The sequence below is a fragment of the Halichoerus grypus genome, chromosome 9 (assembly GCF_964656455.1).
Source record: "Halichoerus grypus chromosome 9, mHalGry1.hap1.1, whole genome shotgun sequence".
Lineage (NCBI taxonomy): Eukaryota > Metazoa > Chordata > Mammalia > Carnivora > Phocidae > Halichoerus > Halichoerus grypus.
Genome location: NC_135720.1, coordinates 110,944,767 through 110,967,356, shown reverse-complemented (window position 1 = coordinate 110,967,356; position 22,590 = coordinate 110,944,767). Strand labels below are relative to the sequence as shown.

The window sequence follows — 22,590 nt, the reverse complement described above, 5'->3', positions numbered from 1 at the left end:
ATCAAGAAATGCCATACCTGCCCTCCTGTTAAGTATTCTCATTATTTTTTTTCTCCATCACTGAAGGCTTTCACTCCTTTTTTGGCTAAAACTTTAGAAACCACGTAAGTGGCATGCACCGTAGGATCTGATTATAATGCTGAGCCTCCGAACAACCTATAAATGATTTGGAACCCAGTAGGTCGGGGGAGAAAAGTGAAGGACTTGGGGAGGGGGGAGGCCAATTGCACCAGAGTTCAATCGCAGCCAGAGACAGAAAAGTCATTGCCCTTAGGAAGCTCCTAGGGGCTGAGGAGGTGGGGGCGGGGGTGGGGGCTGCCTCTTAGGAGGAAAATGAGGTCTGGGAGAGGCAGTGGTGCAGTAAAGGCCGGGGTGCAAAACATACCTGTCTCCCAACCTACAAAGTGGCTCGAAGGGAACATTCTGGCTATAAATTTCCCCAAGAGGAAGATGGGAGGAGGGCTGGAATTCTGCCACCCTTTCTCCCGGGCCAGGGTCTCTGTCTTGCTCCCTCTTCCCCCTAATAATGTGTCACACGCCGGCACACAGAGCCTCCCGTGCAGCTTCCCTGGTGGCAGTCTCTGTGACTCACTAGCTTCCCGAGCCAGGCCCCGGCACGGGCATCACTCACTTAGCAGGGCCGCCTCTGAACAGCCGCCATCACTGACCCCCGTGTGCCAGGCACCGGGCTCAGAACGGCTTTCCACGCGCTCGCACTGCCCCTTCACCACAGCCCCCTCGGGAGGGCGCTGGGACCGCCATCTGGAAGCTTGTGCGGGAGGCACAGAGCATAACCTGCCCAAGATCACACAGCCGGGGAGCGGCTGAGGCAGAACCTGAACCCACATCTGTGTCCGAAGCCTCTGCTCCTTCACGCCACATTCTCCCACCTGGGGGAGATGATTATTCATCCACTTTGATATATTTAGTTGCTGGCTTCTGAAATTAGACCCTGGTGGTGTCATGGAGCCTGGCAAATCATGTGCAACCGCGGACCTCAGAGCTGCTAGTCGCTGACACCTGAGTGTGAAGAGCGTCTCTGGTTACTCCCCTCCCTGCGGGCACTGGCCAAGAAAGAAAGAAACAGTGGGGGGGGGGGGCGGCTGTAGCTGTAGGACCATTTGGCTGACCCTTCCCAGAATCCTCCTCTCCCGTTGCCATGGCGTCACCTCTGCAGAGGCCTGCGCCCTGGCGGTGAGGGTGAGGTGGGGCCAAAGGAAGCTACCTGGAAAAAAAGGAGCTAGCCTGTTCGTGGGGTCCCTCTGGAAAAGGGGGCCTCAGAGGCGTCAGTCCTGAGACCTTCAGTCACCAGGGCCACCCTCAGGTAGAAGGGAGAAGTGATTCTCAGGAGGAAGTGAGAAGGATCGGGCAGAGGTGGGTGAGGGAGGTGGCAGAAGGATCTGGAAGGGTGGGGAAACTGAGGCACCCAAGGACGCCTGGACCCTGCAAGGACTGGATACTTGATAGCATTAGCCCAGTGCCCGGCAAATAGTGGGTCCTTAATGAATGTCAGTCAGAGCTGTCGTCACTGTAAGTGCTCAAGAGAGACTTCCTGGGTCGGAGAGTGGTGAGCCCCCCATTTGCCCAGACCAGGAACGAAGCCTCAGCACGGCACCAGTCAGATGCACTCGGGGCTCCTGTGGCGAGGGGCTCTCCACCCTGCACAGCAGCTTTTCCGAAGTGTCAGCTCCCCTCCGAGCCTGAGCAGCTCTGCTCCTGCAAGGCTGGCTGGTGAGGGCTTCAGGAGAAGAATAGACCCTCCTGCCACTCAGCCCAGCTGGGGCCACTGTCCATGGGCCCGGCCCAGCCCCCATCCTGGCATGGGTGCAGTGGGTGAGCGCACGCCTGGCACAGGCCCCAGTGCCCGGGAGAGAGGCTCCGAGCAGGCGGCTTTGTATTTTGTGAAAACCAAATCCACAACTGAGCTCTGCAGCCAAGCCGGGCCTGCTGGGAAGGCTGACGGGCCTCTCTTCCCGTCCCCCTGCTGGGGCCCGCCCTCCCTGCCTCAGCCCTCCCCCAGGAACCATGGGGAGCACCAGCTGCCACCCTGGCTGGCATGGGGGGCCAAGGGAGACGGGCCTGGGCCCATCCCCCCCACCCTGACCCCCTTCCTGCCTAGAATAAATTGGAATACAAATCAGAGGGAAACGCTTTCCTCTGTTTGAACAAATTGCTATGGATTCCTCCCTGTCTCAGGTCAGGGCTCGCAATGGGGGATATTTTCACTCGCCGACTGCTAATAGACTCAGGAGAAGCTGCTGGATCGATGGAGGCCGGGGAAAATTAGCCGGGAGCTCCAGGCCAGCCTCGGCCTGCCCCTGGCCCCCACTTCAGGTCTCCTAGAAGTGGGGGGTGGGGGGGACCAGCCATAACCCAGGCTGGACATAAGCACTGGCCGACAGCCCAGAGTGCTGAATGTCTGTTCCTGCCCCCCGCCTGGGAACCAAGGGCTGCCTGGAGGGGCAGGGGGATAAAGGTGGACCCAGAGAAGGTCCCCCAAAGAGGTCTGCAGTCTCCCCACATGTACATGCTTGGCCCCACGCACATAGGTGCACGTTCTTGGGTGTATCACCATGCATATACACACCTTCAGCACAGGTACGCCCTCATATATTTACAGGTACACACAAAAATACAAATGGAGTACACATGCACAGGATAGAGAGAACTGAGGGGGATGTATTTCAGCTCCTATCGAGGTACCCAGTGGGAGCAGTTTATCTCATGCCAATGGTCCTACACACACACACACACACACACACACACACACACACACACTGATCACCAGAGCTCCCCACCCAATTACCTCCTTTTGCCTCTCAGCCTGGCTCTCTGGAGCCACTCCTTCCACCTGCCCCAACTCCCACAGAGTGAGGGGAAGGAGACTGCGAGGGATGCAGCCCACTGAGCGTGCTCCTTCAGCTCCCGAGAAAGTGAGGGAGTGAGTCAGACAGGGGTGTGGATGCTTCAGGCACATTGGGGCATCCCTCAGTACTGAACCCTCCCGGCACTGCCCGAGGCCACTGTGGCCATATGCCATGGCCATATGGGGGAGCTAGGGGAGGCAAGAGGGGAGGGGAGAGCTCACCGCAGCCTCTGAATGCCCTGGAAGGAGGTGGGACGGCTTGATCACAGAAAGCCACTCATGTCTCCTGCTGGCTGCCCTAGCCCACATGAAGCCACACACACACACACACACACACACACACACACACACACACTAGTTTGGTGTGACTCTGCCTCTGGCCACTGGTTTCTGCCTCTAAAAACTGACCAGTTAGGGACAGCTGACCCCTTAGCTCATTATCTCAGACCTTCCTTGATTCCAAGCTGGGCTCCCTATTTGCCGTGTGGCCTGAGGACTTGTCTTGCCCCTTCTCGGCCTCAGGTTTCTCTTCCGACAAATGATTAGTTCTGTGCTAAGATCCCTCCCGGCTCTGACTCCACGAACTGGTAATTCTAGATCCTCTCTCTGTCTTGCTCTCTGCTGTATCCTCAGCACCTAGAACAGTGTCTGGCACATAGGAAGTACTCAATACATATTTGATGAATTAATTAATCTCAGGTGGATAATGAACTGATACAAAAATTCACAACAGGATGGAGGTGCTCTGATTTAGATCTATAAGTCCCAGGGATATTCAGGGGTGCAGGCTAGCCTAGTCATTGCCCACGGGAGGAGGTTTGGTTCCTGGAGAAGGAAGTGGACAGAATACAATCAACTCTATTACATGGAATTCTGCCTGCAGAGAGCTGGTCTCGGAGGTTGTCCCCACCTCTTTCTTAGTTTTGAATTCAGCAGGTGGGGAGCTAAAGATCATGCCTCTCATGGCAATGCCTAAAAGACCTGTAGACTCTGGGTTTGTCCTCAATGATCCCCCAACCCTGCCCTCCCCAAGTGTGAGGCCCCCTCCATCCTTCAGGGACAGCCTGGATTCTATCAGGAAGGTCTTGGGGAAATCGATGTGCTGGGTTTCTGGTCACAGAATCCAAGGAAGTAAATGAGCAGCTCACAGGTCTGATGGCCGCAGGGGAGAGTGTTCAGCCTGGAGTCAGGGCTTATATGTGCATCCAGAAGACAAGACCTAAGAACAAAGAGCTCAGCAAAACAGGCTGGATCTGAAAAAACAAGGGGGATGGCTTAGGCAGGATGTAATACAAGCTGTCGGTGCCTGCCGCCACCCCCCTTCCCCTAACCACTTGATTGCACGCTGGCCAGAAGCTGCTTCTCTCTGCCTGAGGCTGTCTCTGGCCACTAGAGATTACACTGCATGTGGACTGGGCTATAAGTACCAGGAAATTAATACCCCCGGAGCAGCCCTCAACCAACGACAGATTGGAGCTGGCGTATACATGCCCCAGCTCCCTCACCACAGTGGGAGAACTCTGGTGTGTTTACAGTGTCCCAGAGGTCCCCAATGGGACATGGTGACTGGCTTGACAAGGCACATTTCTTGGTTCCCTTTGCGTCCCCGTCTTACGTCTCTATTTCCCTACCAGAGTTTCCCAGGCTCACCTGCCAAATAAATTACCTCACTTGGCTTCTTATCTCAAGGTCTGCTTCTGGGGCACCCAAATGAAGACTGAGAGTCCAAGCCAGTTCTGATCATCATGATGTCCACTATTAAATCTCTCACATGGCTATGACCCAGAGCCCTCATATTGCTTAACCATCACACCCACAAACATCACATAACTGACCATGGTCCCCAACCTTGACCCATTACTTCCTCGGAATCTTCCTTGTCTGAGTACCAACACTTCAAGATCCAACTCATCTGATCAACCGACCAAAAGGCCTGAGGGCTGCCAGGTATTCCCAGAGCAACCTTCTGGTAACAGTGTCTATGGTTCTGCTGGCCCACTTGTTAATAACTCTAAGGTGGGACTTAGGCAAGATGACAGAGATGTCGGACCTGGTGGGTCCTGGCAGCAACCTCCAGTTCACACTGCCAAACCAGCTAGCTGCCTCCTCTACCCACAAGGGGGGCCTCCTTGAGATTTCCATTAACAGCTTCTAAAATCTAAGCCAGAGTCTTGAACCAGGAGCAAGCCCCGGATCCTATAGTCCAGATACAAAGAGGCCTGGGAATAAGAAATAGGATTCAGAGGGGGGTGAGGGGGAATTATGGACATAAAAGAGCTTATAAATGCCATGCGGACATGTCCTGGCTTCTCCTGAACCTATAAGGTGATACTGGAGAATGAGCAAGATCTAGCTATAGAGTCCCTTGGCATGGCTTTTAACTTCAGCCTTAGTACCTAATTGCTGTGTGACCTCAACAAGCCACTTACCTTCACCGGTCTCAGTTTCTTCCTGCACTGAATCTCAAGGATCTGCTTCTGGGTCACTTAAGGCTACTGGCTAGCAGCTGAGCTCACTCCTTGCCACACCCTCTGGCCCCATCTCATGGCCTTCCCTCTGTCTACCCTGTAGCCTTATTCCAAAAAGGAGAGAAGAGCCAGGCCTTTCCACCTCCAACTTGCCTTGTGGGCCTCTGTATTTTACTGGAAGTTAAACTGACCTCCCCAAGGTCTCCCTGCATTTCACTGAAACCCCAGAACCAAACATAGGTAGATGAGGCCACCGGAATCCAGCTCCTTACCTCTACCCTCCTGATGTCCCTCTCAGAGTTTCTTAAGAACCACATAGGGGAAAAATCTCAGGGCCAAACAGATGTTCAAGTTCAGCTCAGAAGCCTCAGCTCCTGAATCTTACTGATTAGAGATGATGTTATGGCAAGTTGAAACAAGGTCAGACAATGAGAAGTTCCCAGCAACAAGGACCAGAGACACTGAGCAAACAGCAGTGGAGTAGCCTGGTCTCGGGTGGGTGCGGGTCTGACAGGGAGAAAGATGAGCTAGATCACTTCCACAGTGCAGTCCCTGGCTTCCAGTATGGACCCTCAGTTTCTGGTCTAAAAATCAGGAGGGTCCTCAGAATGCTCCTGTGGCTATGACTCAAAGGAGCCACCTGCTAGTGGAAAGAGGTACCAAGCAACAGAAATGAACAAACTCAGGCAAGCATGAGTGGTGGGAGGAGGGGGAGGGAACAAGAGCAGATGAGAAGTGGGACCCCTCATGAACGTCTGTCCCTTCCTTGTGCCTCTCGGTCTTCTCTGAGGTTCCTTCTGGGCATCCTCAGAGCGCTCAGAGCCGCCCAGCCCACCTGAGCTAGCCTGGCACGGAGGGGTGATAACAGCGTTCACATCCATCTAAATCCTTTCTCATTTCAAAAGATGCCAACGGGCCCTGAGGTGGGGATTTGTGGTTAAGACTACTCATTACCTACCCAATATCCATTCTCCTCTTCTAACCGAACCTCATGTTTTCTTAGGTGAGAATGTGCCCATCTAAAAGACTTCATTTCTCAGCCTCCCTTGCAGCTAAGACTAGCCAGTGCGATGTATGCAGAAGTCATTGGAAGGGAGCTCCTGGAAAAGTTCTTTAACAGAAGCTGACTCAGCTGGTAGGTCCACCCTTTTAGATGTTCCTCCCTTCCTCCTGCCTGGAATGTATCATGATGGCTGAGCCCCAGCAGCCCTTTGGCGACTTTGAGGCAAAACACTCTATGGCTGGAGTTCTTTAAAAATACATTTATATCCCAATGCCTGGTTCTTACTCCCAGACGTTCTGATTTAATTGCTATGGGGTATGACCTAGGCATTGGGATTTTTAAACACTCGCCAGGTAATTCTAACATGTGGCAGAGTTTGAGAAGCACCACTCTAAGAAGGAGAGCAGAGCAATAAGATGGAAGGAGTCTGGATCTCTAGTGACCAAGGAGTCACCATAGCAGTCATGGAGAGCCTACCTCTTGACTTGAGAAGGTCAACTTTAATTTGTTGGAGGCTCTGTAGTTGGGTCTTTGTTTCTGGCAACAGAATGTGATGTCTATCTGATATAGGACCGAGGGTCCTCACGCTGCTCCCATCAGCCAGCCCATCCTCCACAACACAGGCTGGGGAATAAAAAATGGCCAGATACCACCCTCAGGAACCTCACACATGGGGCAGCAGGCAGACCCTAGACTTGGCACGAGCCAGGCTTGAGTTCAAATCCTTACTCCACTACCTGTTAATCGTACAGCCTTGGGTAAGTCACTCAAGCTTCTCCATCTGGAAAATGAGGGCTGTGGAAAAGACTGCATTCTCCCATTTCCCTGTGAGCTCCTTGGAGGCAGGTGCCCTTCCCCTCTGCAGCCCCGGCACCCACCACCCTTTCAGACACTTAGCAGATACTCATTAAATATTTGCTTGGTTTACGCTGAATGGCTGTGACATGGCCCAGCTCTGAAATTTTCATTTTCTCTAAACCAAAAAGAGAAAAGAATAAACAACAGGGCAACATTTCAAAATGGTAACAGAATTTACCTACTGAAAATCAATGAAAAGAGTTTCTGGGGCAGTGTCTTTCTGGCTCTCAAGGTTCAGGACTGGAAATCCCCCGGTTCCAAGCAGGGGGAGGGGCCAGTTTCCCAAGCCCGTGACCTGGACTTGCCAGTTAGAACTATTAAACTAGAAAGCCTCCCTGCTCATCATTTACAAAATAATAAGTGTGGGTTGTTGTTGTTGTTGTTGTTTTTAAAGACCCCAGGGTCCAGATAAGCTTGGCTGAATCAAAGCTTGGGCGGTGACCTGGAAAACCCAGAAATGCCCTCAGAAAGCCCAAGGGAAGAAGACATCTGTTTGGGCCTGACTCATTCGGATGCACGGTCTACACCAGCTGTGCCCAAGAATCAAATGGAGAGCTCTTTACGAACACAGCTGCCTTGATGCCACCTGCAGAGCTTCTGATTCGGGAGGTCTGGGGGTGGAGCCAGGCATCTGTCGTTGGAAAAGCTCTCCAGGTGGTTCTGAGATGCCCCTGGGGTTGAGAACCACTTCTCTACACAGCTTCCAACCCTCCAGATAATCAAAGTCTTTTTCAGCTGAGTTTCTGGCACTGGAAAGGAACCAGCAAGAGCCTGGGGTGGAATCTGCAAAGCTGGCCAAGCAGCGCCCTCCTGCCCGCCCAAGTCACTACCCACTGACGGAGACCACCGCCCCTGCGGCCCCAGCTTCCCACGGGCAGGAGGCCGGGTCCAGGGAGCAGGGACTGCGGTTCAGCCCCTCCCCGGCCGGCCACGTTTCTCAAAACACAGGCTGCACCTCCTGCTTCCACACACCACCCACACCCGGGGCTCCCTACCATCTGCCTGCCACCCCCTCTGCTCTCGGGAAACACAGTCCCCAGAGTTCACCTGAGAGTTTACAAAGCGTTATCACTGTCGGGCTTCTCTGTAATCCCAAGAGGCGGGCATGCCTGAACCAGCCTTCCAGAGAGGGAAACTGAGGCTCAGAAGCAAGGCTCCGGGGCCAGGGCCCCGCACTGGCAGCAAGTTACCCACTCGGCCCTCCAACCCAAGTCGGCCATTTGAGTCCAGCGTCTCTCCTGCGTGCCCTTGGTATTCGAAGAGCAACGCGGACCAGCAGCCCGGGCAGCACCCAAGAGTGTGTTAGAAATGCAGAATCTCCGCCTAGCCCCAGACCCACTGAATCGGCATCTGCGTTTTCACAAAAGCCCCAGTGGAGTCCTGTTGGATCTCGAGGAGCCCTGCTCAGAGATGCAGCTGCCTCCCCGCCAACCCCCCAGCCCCTAGACGGCCCTTACTCTGTCTCCTCCTCCACCTCAGCTCCCACCGACCCCGTCCCTTCTCCTCGCTTCTCCTTGTCCCTGTCCCCTCTTGGGTCTCCTCCCACCTCCCTGATGCCACCTACTCTGTCTCTTTTCATGCCTCCCACCCCCAGGGTGCTGGTCTCAGTCCAGTGCCCCTCACTCTACTCTCTCCTCCCTGGCAGTTTTAGTCCATTCACGATTTCAACCCACATCATTCTGTGCACATAAATCCAGATGTGCAAATCTGCCTCTCACCATGATCTCTCTCCTGAGCGTGAACACTTACGTCCATTTACCCCGCCAACATCTCTCCCAGACATCCCACACCGGGATCCCATGAACTTCAAAACTGCACTGGCATTGTTGTTAAAAGAAAACCATGCACTGAGGCCTGGCTGAGAGCCGAGCACGGGGCTCAGGGCCTCCCAGGCTGTCTCACTGCAGTTACTCCCACTTATCACACTTGCTTATCACAAACCCACGCCATGGGTTTGACTGTCTCTATCCGACAAGCAGAAAAGCCATGACTTCCACAGCTCAGGTAACTTCTCAGGCTCTCGTGGCTGCTGCAGGGCAGAGCTGGGGTTCAGACCAGGTTTCTTACCCAGAAGTCCCAGCTCTTAACTCCGTCACTCCATTGCCCCAAACCTGCCTGCCTTCCATGGCCCTTGCTGTACCTCACCGCCATTGCGTGCCAAGCCTCAGAGCCATCGGCAGCCCCAACTCTTGCCTACACTCTTCCTGAAGCACTTGTGGAAGCTAATGATCATATGGTCTCATTTCTTGCCTTTTCCCACAATCTCTGAGTGGATCCCTTCCCCCATACCCAACCCCCTACAGCCCATTCTCCACAGGGCAGCCAGGGGAATTCTATTTAAAAAGTGTCAGTCCATGTCCCTCTCCTCCTCAAACCGCCCCCCCCCATGGCTCCCCACATCTCTCAGAATACAAGCCAACATCCTTACATAGCCTTCAAGACTGCTAACAACCTGGCCCACTAACCCTCTAACACCCACCTCCCAACGCCCCTCCCCATCGATCACTGGGCTCCAGCCATACTGGACGCCTCCTTGTTGCTAAACAGTCCAGGCACGCTTCTACCCCAGTCTTTGCACTGGCTAATCTCCTGCCTGGAATATACGTCCTGCAAATATCCACCGGGCCTCCTCCCTCCGCATCTTCAGATCTCTGGTCAGGTGGCACCTACACAAGGAGGCCTTCCAGCCACTGTATTTGAACGTGAACTGCAGTCGACCACTCCTTGTCCCCTTGGCTCCTTTACCCTTTTTCATAGAACCCATCGTCATACGATGCATTACATACTTGTTCATTGTTTACTGCCTATCTCTCCTCGGTTTGAATGCAAAGTCTCCGAGAGTAAGAGCATGTTTCTCTCACCAGATATCTCAAGTGTTCCATCCAGAGCCTTCACTCAGGTGTTTGTTCAATGACCACAGTCCTTGTACCCACTCCCTCCTGTCCATCCTCCCAGCCACCACCCTGGATCAAGTTCTCCCTATGGCTTCCCCGGACAACTCCAGGACCTCCTGCCCAGTCTCCGTCCTCCTGGCCATATCCTCTTTAAAACACGCAGCTGCACAGCGGCCTGAAAGATGGCTCACGTCAGCCCATTTCTCTGCTTGAGAACTTCCTGGCAGCTTCTCCCACACCCAGGATTCCAGCCTACTCCCCCCAAGCACAGGCTCTGTAATCAGCTCTGGGTTTGAGCCCAGCTCTGTCACTCGGACAAGTGACTTCATCTTCCTGAGCCCTCAGTTTACTTTTTGGTAAAAGGGGCTGACAATGACTCACTCAAGGGGCGGTGGTGAGGATTAAAGACAATACATGTTTGTGATCTCAGCCTCTGCAGGAAACGTGAGCGGTTGTTATTATCATTCCTTAGCGGTTCCAACTCTAACTGCCCAGTCCTTTTCAGCCTGTCCTCCAGCCCAACTGAGTGGGGGCAGAGGCATTGAAACAGTGAGGCAGGCACACGACACTTACACGCCTATAAGGGATTGTTGTTAAAACCAACGAGTCTCCTTGAAAGATTCATTCCTCTTTGCACAAAAGGATGCCTGAAAGAACCCTCACCAAATGCATGGCGGGGTGTCGAGTTTTACTTTCCTCCTTATAATTTAATATATTCTCTGATTGTTACATGTTACTCATTGACTTGGGGAAAAGAGAGATTTCATTGTTTAAAAAAGGATTCCTGTGTTAAGCATTGCTCTTGCCTCCTGTATCAGCACTGAAGTGTAATCGGGCCCCTTCATACCCAGTTCCTGCCATGGCAGCTGCGTGCCTGCAAAGCAGAGTCTTCTGAGAAGGGGAGGAAGACGAAGAACAGGGGCCACACCCCAGGTTCACAAAGAGGCAGCTCTGCAAGGGCAACAGTCCCTGCTCTGTATACAGCCCCACCTGGGCAGGATCCCACAGAGCTGAGCCCCACCACAGAGCTCTCCTGTGGCACTAGGGGCAGGACGCGTGGCTTTGGCCACAGGCAAGTGCCGTGGGACACTGGGGTGAGTACGTAGGAGGTGGAGGGGGCCCAGAGCTTCAGCCGGCCCTAGGGAGCCCCGAGGGACCCCAGGCTGAGGAATTGGACTAACTCTCAGCCCACCAGGAAGCCTGAGGCCCAGGGAAGCCCAGGAAAGGCAATGTGGTGGCCAAGCCCTCCCCCTGCTGGCCACATCTGGAGTGGCAGTGCCAACAGCAGGGGGCAGCGTCCCCAGGCTGCTATACACACTCCCTGCACCTGAGGCCAAGTCAGGCTCAGGTGTCCAGAGACAGGTAGGGGGCAGGGCAAGGCTCTCCCAGTCCCGCTGTGTTGCAGGGGCATCTCCTAACCCAACATGGAGATGGAAGGCAGGTGGCAGATAGGCGAGGGTGGGGGGGCTGAGATGCAGAGTGGTCGTGGGGGGGTGGGAGGAGGTGGCCCAGAGGGGTCCTCCATACTTCGGCCTGTCCCACTCCTCCCAGGCCCACCCATGCCTCCTGGGCGGCTGGAGAAGCTGGGGTTGCTCCCACTGCCCAGATTTCCACTCCCGCCCCCAGATATTGATTTCCTGCATCATTCATTTCCCGGGCCTTGGCGGCGGTGATTAGCTCCCTCTATTCTCCCTCCGGAGCAACCCCCACCCCCACCCACCCCGCCTGTTCTTCCCTGTTCTAGCAAAGCAGAGCTAATAGCAGGCTCTAAATGAGGCTTTGCCACCCAGCCCCGGCAACTCACAGCCAAGCCTGGCCAATCACAAGTGGGCCCTTGGCGTGGCCCCAGCACACCCCCTCAAGGGTGCTTTCCTGGCTAATAACATTCTCTCTAACCACCCCCTCACCAGGGCCCCCAGCCAGTCAGGAAACACAGATTCCCAGCCTGCAGTGTAGGATGGGACATCATGCCGATCTTGACCCAAAGTGGGGCTCTCCAGCCTGCTGCTGGGCCTGGGGAGCCCTCGGCTGGCTCAGCGGCCAACATCAACTTCAGCGGGGAAATGTGGGGGGCGGGGCAGGGAGACAGTGCTGTCGGCAAGGCAAACAAACCAGCCGGCTTTGGTGGAACAAGGCCCCGGCTCTCCCTCATGCTGTTTCTGTAACTGGGGAGGAAGAAGGAACAGAGGTTTGAACCTTCTTGAGGACATTTAGAAAACCCCAAGCCTTCTGTTAGCCCTAGGGGACCAGAATTTTCTGATGCCATGCCTTCTCCAGGGGGAGAGTTAGATACGGACAGCCAGTCTCAAGGCACGTGATAGAAACTCTAGTGAAAATTCCCCAGAGTGCCCACACCCAGATGAACACCCAGAAGATGGTACTGGGAGACACACTTCCTGAAATTCCTTCTCTGCACCCCTCAGAGGAGTGGAAAAAAACCTGACTTGGTGATAATTCTGTAAGCTATGTTGCTCTTGTCAAATTATTCAACATCTGTCTTCATGTTCCCACAAAAATTAGCATAGGATAGTAGTTTCTGATGACACCTTTGGTGAAATATTTTGACTTCCACCAGTAAGTTGCAAACAACCTGTCTTAAGGATAATGTCAATTCCTACTCCTGCATATTAAATAATCCAGGGGTTCGTTGTGTTTTTGTAAGGGAGAGGAATCCCACCGACCTGCCCTGGCTGGAAGTCCAGCAGCTAGGGGAGGAAAGGAAGCCGGGATGGAGGAGGGGGTGCTTTCTGATGCTCTCCACACACAGGAGACTCTTCCTCCATCACTCTGGGGCCAGCCCACCTCCCTTGCCAGCCAGAAAACAAATTACAGGATCCACCACGGAGCACAACAAACTGGGCCAGGAGATTGGGAAGCAGGGAGGGAGGAGGGGATCAGCTCCAAATGGACCATCTGGTCCAGTACTCGGCTGCTATAGCATCTGCGCCCCAAAGAAGAAGGGAGGCCACCTGGCCAGACTGAGCGCACCTCCCCAGCCCTACTGCAGACAGCAGAGCTCAGTGCCGGCAAGAGGACCCTCAGAGGGAAGTGGAGTATAGGGTTCTGAGTACTTGCCTCCCACCAGCCTCAACAGAGACCCACAGCCCAGGCTAGATCCTGCCGGCTTTGCCCTCCATGTCCTCCTGTTCTTCCTCCCTCTCCTCAATTTAGCTTCCATGTTAATCTGCCCCTCCTTCAGCCACACAGGCCTGGGATAGAGGGGAAGGGGCTGGAGTTCCCTCCCCAGGACACACTGTTTTCTTTTGTGCCTGGGCTTTAAGCCTCTTCTCTGTTCTCCCTGAGGTCCCCTAGGCTGCCAGCCTAGGGCTCTGTGACTCTCCCTAAACAGAGACCCTCAGAGTATGCCCCACTACCTTGCTGGAAAACATCCTAGACTGACTTATTGGAGGAAAAGAATTTCAAAAAACATTTCCTCAACCTCCTCCCCAACCATGGCCCTTCATTCCTACAACAAATGTTTGCCCAGCTTCTGCTGTGTGCCCGGTACCACGTTGGATGCCAGGATACAATGATGGACACAAGTGACCATCCCTCACCCCTACACTCTACTCTTTCTCGAGCTGCTTTATCTGCTTTGGACGGAGAGGGAAACTGGGAGGGCAGAAGGACTACAGTCCTACAATTGTTCCCCCTTCTGCTGTCTCTGGCCAAAGCTTCTAGCATCACAAAGAACTCAGCAGCCTCTTGCCGTCCTCCTTCTCCTACTAGATTGTCACTTCTCTCCATCAACCTCAACGAAGACACTCCACTCTGCAATTCCTCTGAGGCCCCAGGCTTCTTTGGAGCCAATACCCCAAAGGCGCTGTCACCCCAGGGCCCGGGGCTGGCCCCAGTACACCCAGCTCACCTTGATTTGCTCCAAATGGAGAGCAACGAAAAGGGAGACCCAGGCACACGAGGGAGGAGAAACTACAGAAAATAGGGGGCAGATAAGCCAATGGCTAAATCCTGGCCCCAAGTCCTCTGAAATCAGAGCCCGCAGACACCACCCCTATCTCCCCCACCCCACCCCCACTGCCCTCATTGCTGGGGCTTCCAGGCTAGGCTCAGAGGAGCTTCCTCAACATGGGCCCTGTGTAGCCCTGGAGAAGGCTGGAAACGCTGGAGGGGATAGAGGAGAGGGATGGCCAGGAAACAGGTTGGCCAGATCTCCCAAGGACATTTGGAGGGAAGAGCAGGGTAGAGGACAGACAGCAGGGAATAGTGCGAGGTCTCTGTCACTCTCAGAGCCCCTGCGGTGTGGGGAGCAGGGGGCAAAGACCTCAGTGACATCCCTCCTTAGGCCAGCTCTTGAGGCAGTGAGGCTACGAGGAAACCTTGGGGGAAAGAAGAAAGAGGACCCCCGCCCCCTAAACCCCTGGTGTCTTCCTCTGCCCTAGGGAGGCCTCTGGGGCCAGCTCAGTGGCCTCCTCCCTACAAGCCCCCCCCCCCCCAGTCTCCGCTGCGCTCCTCCTCCCCCTTCCCTCTTCTGGCCTCTGTAAAGGGCCAGGCAGTAAGAGACACACAAACTAATTAAGAAGCAGAGTTTGGCCAGATGCCTGGGCCCGCCTCCCCAGGGAATTAAGCCAAAGCCAGCTAACTGTGTAGGGCGGGGAGCATGTCACCTCCCAGACACCCCTCAGGACACCCCTGCCTCTTGGGAGGCACAGCAAGGCCAGCCGCCCCCAGAAGGGAGCATTTAGCATCTGCACTTGAGGCTGGCAGGTGTATGCCCGGCGCCATGGTGGGGGGGCAGCTGGGAGGACAATACCTCTGCCTCCGCACCCACAGAACGAGTCAAACTCTCCTCTGATCTAAAGATGAACAATCAGACCCTGGGCCCAGGGGAAGAGGGACAGGGACCTCTCCCCACCCCAGCTACACACGATTACAAAGTGACCCACACAGACCACCCTGCAGTCAGGAGAAGGCAAAGTAAAGACCACTGGGCCCCGAGACGGACTTTTTCGCGCTCTAAGGTCAGGGTACAGAAGCCTGCTAGAACTCAGAAGGAGGGTCCCTGAGAGGGGGGAGCTCTGGACGATCGTGCACAGATGATGCCTGCTCTCGGGACCTTTCCCCGGGGAACACCCTCTGGAGAGTCTGGAGAAGGGACACCCAGCCACAGTCCCCTGAGCGCCGGAGAACACGGCGTAGGGACGCAGGAGCAGAGCTGCGTGGCAGGAGGCAGAGTTTGAACACGTAGCCCGATGGGTGAGTGCAGTGTTCGCGTTTCCTGGGGACGGTGGCTGAATGTGTCCGTGTGTGCGCTCAGGGAGAAGGAAGGTGGGGCTGGGATTTTGTAGCTGAGAACCGGGGACAGGAGGAACTGGCTCAGGCTAGGTTCGAAAACGGATGCCGGGGTTTTAGGCACCCAATCCGGGGGATGCTGGCACCCGCTCTGGCCGTCAAGAAGCGAGTAAAAAGAAGCGAAGCCGCAGCGAGAGCCGGGAAGGCGAGCCCGCCGCCCGGCCGCGGTGCCGGCAGCCAGCTCACCCGCCAGCCACGCGCAACTCCGGATCGTGCATCGCTCGGCTTCTACTCCGGCCGAGCCAGGGTAGGACCAGGTTTCCGTGCAAGTCGCTGCCCCAGGCCCAGGTTTGGGGTCTGTCGGGATCTCCCGAGCCGACTGGGTGTTCTCAAGGGTTCCGAGTCACTCCTGCCCCTGGCAAGGTTTGAGGAAGTGGGTCCCTCCCCCTGGCATCCCCGGCTTCACGCTAGACCCTACGACCCGTCTCCGTGCTCCGAAACAGCTAGCTCGATCTCCTCGCGCCGTGAGAAGGGCGGGGATCCGGGCATCCACTCCAGAGTCCGAGCCGGGGTCCCCACCAAACCCCGGCAGCGCGCACTTTGCGCCTCTTGCAAAGTTTCCGCGCGGTGCTAAGCCAGCGTGGAGCGGGACGCGGGCTCTTACCGTAGACTCCTTGTCCCCGGCAGTGGAAGGGGATCAGCGCCAGAAGTAGAAGGCAGGTCACCTCCATCTTCACGGCCGGTGCTTCATCCCCGCGAGGCGGCGCAGCCCGAGAGGTGGCGGGGGGCGCATCCGCCGGGGCCCCGCGATGCCCCCTGCGTCCCCCCCTCCCCCGAGAGGCGACGGAGGGGGCGGCGGCGGCGACGGAGACCAGGAGACTGAGGAGGCGGCGGTGGCGGCGGCGGCGACCCGGGTTTCTCCTCTGGCGGGGCCGCTGCCCGCGTGGGGACGCAGGGGGCGCTGGCCCGGCCCCGGGTGCCTTGGCGCGCCCGGCGCAGCAGCCAGCGCCCCGGCCCGAGGAGCCCGGCCGCCGATGCGTCCGGGGTCCCCAGGGCTGTCTGCTCCGTGTGCTGGGCGCCAGGGACCCCTCTGCGGCGGCGGGGGCGCTTCGATCCAACAGGCCACCGACGACTGACAAACTTGTCGTTTCCCCGCCCAGGGGACGCCCCTCCGCGGAGCGGGGACGGGAAGGCCCGGACTTCCCTCGGGGTTAATCCGCTGTCACCAGTTCTGCGGCGGGTGCTGGGGTCTCAGTAGCCCGACCCAAGCGGGCCGGGTTGGGCGCCCTCCCGGAGGCGAAGGAGCCCCGGCCCCCGGCCCTCCTGAGCGGGGGAGCAGCGCTGGCTGGGTTCGGCCGAGGGGCGAGAGCCACGGGTCCCCAGGTCCGCGAAGTTAACCGAGCCACCGAGGAACCCCGAGGAGGAATCGCGCCCCGGCGCCCCCGCGGGAATCAGGAGAGCAATTCCAGCCAAGAGAGACCCCAGAAAGCGGGGAAAGGAGGAAAGTTTGAGTCGTTTGAAAAATATTCGCGCTCTCGGCGAGGCCGGGGCTGCGGCGCGGGCGCCGCTCGCCGCCTCCGCTCACCGCGCTTCGCTCCCGCCGTCTGGCCGCGGCCGTGGCGCTCCCGCGCTCGATGCTCTCCGGAGAGCGGGGCTGCGCCGCGCCCCAAGTTGGTCGTCCCCGCCCCCGCCCGGCGGCCTCGGCCGGCGGGGGCCCCGAGCGGGCGGGGCCGGGCGGGCTCCCGGGCGCGGCGGCCGCTGGGCTCGGGGCCGCGTGAGCGCTCCGTTCGCTCGGCAACTTGGGCTTCGCTGTGCTGCTTTTTCCCCCCTCGGAGCTTTTCATTCCGCGCTCCCCCCGCCTCCCTCCCTCCCTCCCTTCCTCCTCCCTCCTCCTCGCGTCTCCTCGTTCGGTCTCTCGCTCTCCCACCCTTTGTCGCTCGCTCTCCTGTTTGATTCCCCTCCAGTTAAAAAAAGGAGCCAATTAAAGGCAGCCCAGCTCGCCCGGCCCAGCCTCTGTCCAATTTCCTCGCCTCCCCCAGGACCAATTAGAGAAAACAAAACAGGGCTGGGGGAAGCAGACTGCTTTCTTCTCTCTCTCTCTCTCTCTCTCTCTCTCTCTCTCTCTCTCTGCCCCTCCCCGTTCTCTCCTCTCTCCGCCCCCCCCCACCCCCCGGCAGGAAAATGTCAGAAAGCAGAAATGGATCCATCTATCCCGAGGACAGTGGCGGAGGGACGTGGGTTTCGGCGCGGGCTCTGCAGCCGCGCGCTCGCACGCGCGGTCTTCGCCCGCCCTTGCACACCCAGACTGGCTGCCGAGCCGGGTGCACCGATTCCAGTATGCTCGCGGGGCAAGCACGGCCGTTCGCCCCGGGGACCGAAGCCTGCGGGGCAGTGCACACTTAGTAAATGTTTTGCACTTTTGGTGGTCGGAACTAAAGCGGGGTTCGGAGGGAAAGGCCACGGGCCCGCGTCTTTTGGGGTCCTGCAGGCGCGCGAGCCGGCCGCCAGCTGTCTGCAGGGCTGTCTGCGCGGCCCCGGAGTCCCTCCGCCCCCGGCCGAGCCCCCGCCCCTTTCCAGGCAGCCGCGGCCTCTCCCTGTGTAGGGCGTGGGGGCCACCGGCACCGCGGCTGGCGGAGCCGGGGGCGGAGAGCGCGCGCTTGGAGCTCCTGCCCTTGCCTCGGCCCACCGGTTGCCAACAGGTTTGTCCGCAGGACCCCGCTGCCGGAGCTCCCCTAGGCCACCCACATTCTCCCCGGCTCGCCCCTGTCTCTCCCCCCATCCTGCCTCTCCTTAGGACCTCAGGCGCCCCCAAGCGCCCCAGGGGCGCACTCTCTTCCGGTAGCCAAGCCCGGCGGCCCGCTCCAGCTGCGGGGGTCAGGCACTCCGGAACTCCGCTACCTCACCCAGGCTCCCAGAGCAGGGGTGGGGAGAGCGCTCCTCCCAAACGCCAGCGGGGAGGAGGCGTAGGCTGGGAAGCCAGGTGGGCGGCCTCCCCTGCGCTTCCGATCGCGTCCCCCCACCCGGGTCCTGCTAATCTCACCTGCTCCACCTGTCGCCGTTATTTATCTCGGCTGGTGCGCAAGACTGTATTAGGGCGGCCCGTGGGATCGCGGACGACCGCAGCAGCTAACAAGCGGGGAGATTATTTAACCCTCCTTCCCCCACTCCCCGGAACTGTTCAGTATCTTGGCTGTGATGGTGGTTCCGCGACTCTATGCGTTTGCCAAAACTCAAAGAACTTACACCAAAAAAGGTTTCATTTTTCAATATGTAAAATTAAAACATAAATTTAAAAAATAATAAACCCCACCCCATCCCAGGTCCATTTCCTGCTAGGTCCCTCCTCCCCTGACCCTCGAGGGACTGACTTCTCACAGGAGAACGTGCCGGGCAGCAGTGGGAGGTGTTGGGGGAAATGCCAGGCCGCGGTGGGGGGATGTGCCATCCAGTGACACCTTCTCGGTTCCCTTTCTGTCCATCCTGGGAAGTCCCAAAACATCTAAAGAATCTTATTCTCCAGCCCACCTCCAATTGATTGCTCCTTCTTCCTTCCCCTCCCCCCTTTCTCTCTCCTTCCTTTCCTGTGGATCCAAGGCTGAATAAGGCGATCTGATTTAGTGCGGGGCACCCAACAGATGCTAGCTGCAGATTTGTTAAATGAATGGATGAGTGATGCCCCTCATAGGCCAGATACCACAGACCTAGGATACCCCCAAGAGAAAAATCCATTTTCTGCTCCACCGGGTTACAGAGCTATCAGGCCTCTTCCCACCTACCTCCCCCACCCATTCTAAAAAGGAAGTGGCACCAATTGAGGGTGTGGTGATGACTATTTTCTTTTATTGTCATCTTCCTACTGTTCAAAAATTCCTAGAAACCCTCACCACCTCCAGGAAGCTCTCAGGGAGTGATCACAATGATTCCTGCTCTTCTTGGCTTTGCGCATTCTGAACTGAATGACCATGTGTCCAAGCCAGAGGAGACTACCTTCCTATTTTCCAGTCAGCCGGTCCAGCCCCCCCCAAACAGCAGTTAATTGCTCCTCTTTGGCTTTGGGGTGTTTTACTGAGGGACGGAACCCCACTGACTCAGCTGACGTACTCTTGAGCACATACACTGGCCTGAAGGAGAGAGAAGACTCATGGTCAGGGAGAGACCAGGAGGAGGGGGGAGCCGGGCTGGGATTGAACATTTGCTGTAGCGAATTCACTTGTGAATATTCTGCAGCTAATTGTATGCAGTGTAAGAACCTTGACAGCCTGTTTGTGTTGCGTGTAAATTCAGCCATCTCCTCCCCCAAGTGTGCCTGGCCTGCTGCCTCTGACACAGCCCTGTGTCTGACAAGGAGAGGCAACCAGGGAGAAGGAAAAAAGCACTAGACTTGGGAGCCATCAGTCCTACGTTCCAGTCGTAACCTCTCTAGGCCTCAGTTTCCCCAACTGTAATGTGAGTAGGATCCCTATCTACAGAGTGGTTGTTAGATGTAAGTAATAATAACAGCTGATACCCCAGGCCAGGTACTGTTCTAAGCCCTTCATGCGGATAACTATTTAATCCTCATAACAACTATGGGAGATAGGACTGTTATTCTCATAGAATAACATAGAACAATTTAGTGACTCACATACCTGCTAAATGGCTTTGACCTAGGTAGCTTGGCTCCTTGACCTTGTTCTTTCCCACTGTTCTATACTGAAGAAACGTAAGGACCTAGGTGTCTAGTAAATGTTTTCACAAGAAGTGTTTCCTAGACTTTTCACACACAGAGAACAATTCACAGGGCCCCAAAATGGGCTGTTGGGGGGGGGTGGACAGCACATGAGCTCTAGACCCCTGGACCTGAGGCCGACTGAGGCTGGGCTGCCTGGAGGTTCGGTGGTCAGCACCTGACTGCCAACTCCTGGCTTCCATCCAGGATACTAAGATTCTTTTGCCCCAGAGAAAACCCAGCCCTTGGGCTCCAGGAGGTTTCAGGAACTAGCTGCTGGTTGAGGGGGTGTGTGCCACGCCAGGGAACTAGGAACCCCAGATCTTGGCCAGGCAGGGCAGCTCAGGGCTTTTGTTGTGAGAGCTCCTTATAAGAAAGCTCCCCCATCTCCTGCCCAAGGGAACTCAGAGCCTGGGAGAAGAGAAGAGAGGGAGAGAGAGTGAGAAGAATTCTGTGGGAATGGTGTCGTGGCTTGCTAGGGAAATTGTCTCTGAAAATCGTACAGTGGCAGGAATCGATTCAATCTCAGGGCAAGACACTTTCTGGTTGGGGGGGTGAAGGCTGGCTGGGGTGGGAGGGGGTGAAGGCCGAGGAGAGTTATGACCCCACTGAAAGACCAGTTTATTAATTCAGGCTCTAACAAATGGCCAATTAATGGTTCCAGCAGCTAATTAGTAAGCAGTTAACTCCTGTTATAAAACGTGTGCTCCAGACTGGTGACAGTGCAATCCTGCAGTGACAGCCTTGGAGAGGAGGGGCCCCGGAGACTTGTGACACCCAGGTTCTGTAGCTCCCCCCACTCCCTCTTCCTTCCAAACTGCCCGCAGACCCTCTGCTCTGGAATGCAGGCTTCCTGAGAGCGGAGACTCCGTCTGTTCACCATTCGTTCACGTAGCAAGCATCTCCTACTATGTGCCAGGCTCCACTCAAGGCACCGCAGATTCAATGTGAAAACTGACAAGAACCTCTGCCCTCAGGGAGCTTATATTCTAGTGAAGAGACAGACAACAGACTATGTAAATAAGGAAAATAGATAGTATTTAGACAGTAAGGACAATGCTACAGCTAGAAGAGGAGTAGGAATGACAGGGTGTCTAGACAAGATTCCATTGACATTGGAGTCATGCCCTTAAGGAAGAGAGGGGTCCACCTGTGCCAATCTCTGCGGGGAGAACACTGCAGGGAGACGGGGCAGCAGGTGCAAAGGCCCTGTGGTGAGGAGCATTTGGTGGAGCTGAGCAGGTGATGGCAGAGCAGTAGGAGCTGAGATCGGAGAGGTTCGGGGGCAGGTCCTTTGGGCCTTGGGGTCAATGCAGGAGGTTGGGTTTCACCCCAAGTAAATGGGAGCTATGGCAGGGTTTTGATTGGAAGAGGGAAAGGATCTGACTTTCATTTAGCAGGCTCACTCTGGCTCTGTATAAGGAACCAATTGAAGGGGCTGCCACAGTATCCCTAGCACCTGGCACAGTGCCAGGCATTTAGTGGGTGCCCGATAAATGCTTATCGTATGAACTGGCACCTAAAAAATGATGGGGCTAGGTTGTGAGAGAGGGAGACAATCACTTTTGAAAGTCCAATTTAAATGGGTCCTCTTGTAAATTATTTTACAGCCACCAAGGGTACCCTCACATTGGACCTCTCCAAGGAATTCCACGCCCACTACCTTAAATGTCCTTAAAATGTCCCTGTGAGTTAAGGCACCTCCTTCATTTTACAGATGTGAAGACAGAGCCAAAGAGACATTCGCTGACCAGCTTAACAATTAGTTATTGAAAATACCAGTCCCAGGGGCGCCTGGGTGGCTCAGTTGGTTAAGCGACTGCCTTCGGCTCAGGTCATGATCCTGGAGTCCCAGGATCGAGTCCCACGTCGGGCTCCCTGCTCAGCAGGGAGTCTACTTCTCCCTCTGACCCTCCCCCCTCTCATGCTCTCTCTCTCTCATTCTGTCTCTCAAATAAATAAATAAATAAAATCTTAAAAAAGAAAAAAGAAGATGCCAGTCCCAGAACGATGGCGGTGGGGATTCAAAAGAGACAGGAGTCCCTTCCCCCTGTCTGGCCACCTTTCCACAAATGTGCCATGCCTCACTGGGGGATCTTCCCTCTCTGGGCTCCAGATTCTCATTTTCACAGTCAGCAGATGTGCCTAGCCTGGCTCTGAGACGGCTCCTCGATCAGACTCCAAAGGCTTATGAGCTGTGTCTGTGGCCTGTTATCTGCATGACACCCTTTCCCCAGCGAGGGTTACCTCAGCTGTCCCGAGCTCCCTTTGTCCACGCTACTGTTGGAACGGGGGGGGGGGGGGGTTTGTTTAACTTTTTTGAGCTGATGGTCCATTGGATCAAAAGTAGTTTGGTTTTAACACCAGCTTGGAAAACACATGGTCTTTCCACTCTGAGTGGGTGTAAAGAACACTGATTTACCCAGCTCTGCTTCCCCACTGGGTAGGTCTGGGAAGGAGGTGAATGCGCTGAAAAAGTTGGGTTCTCCTGGCTATTTATTAATTCAACAAATATGTATTGAGCCAGGCATTGTGCCTTCATC

The 22,590-nt window shown here is 55.9% G+C and overlaps 1 protein-coding gene across 2 annotated transcripts in view; it reads right to left on the bottom strand.

Moving 5' to 3' along the window:
- Positions 1–16,157, bottom strand: part of MDGA1 (MAM domain containing glycosylphosphatidylinositol anchor 1) — a 57,630-nt gene extending 41,473 nt beyond the window's left edge. For both annotated transcript variants that reach the window (XM_036074363.2, XM_036074364.2), the window contains exon 1: positions 16,004–16,157. In XM_036074363.2, coding sequence (XP_035930256.2) covers positions 16,004–16,070 — 67 coding nt within the window. In that variant the 5' untranslated portion in view covers positions 16,071–16,157. The remainder of the gene's footprint in view (positions 1–16,003) is intronic.
- Positions 16,158–22,590: the final 6,433 nt, after the last annotated feature.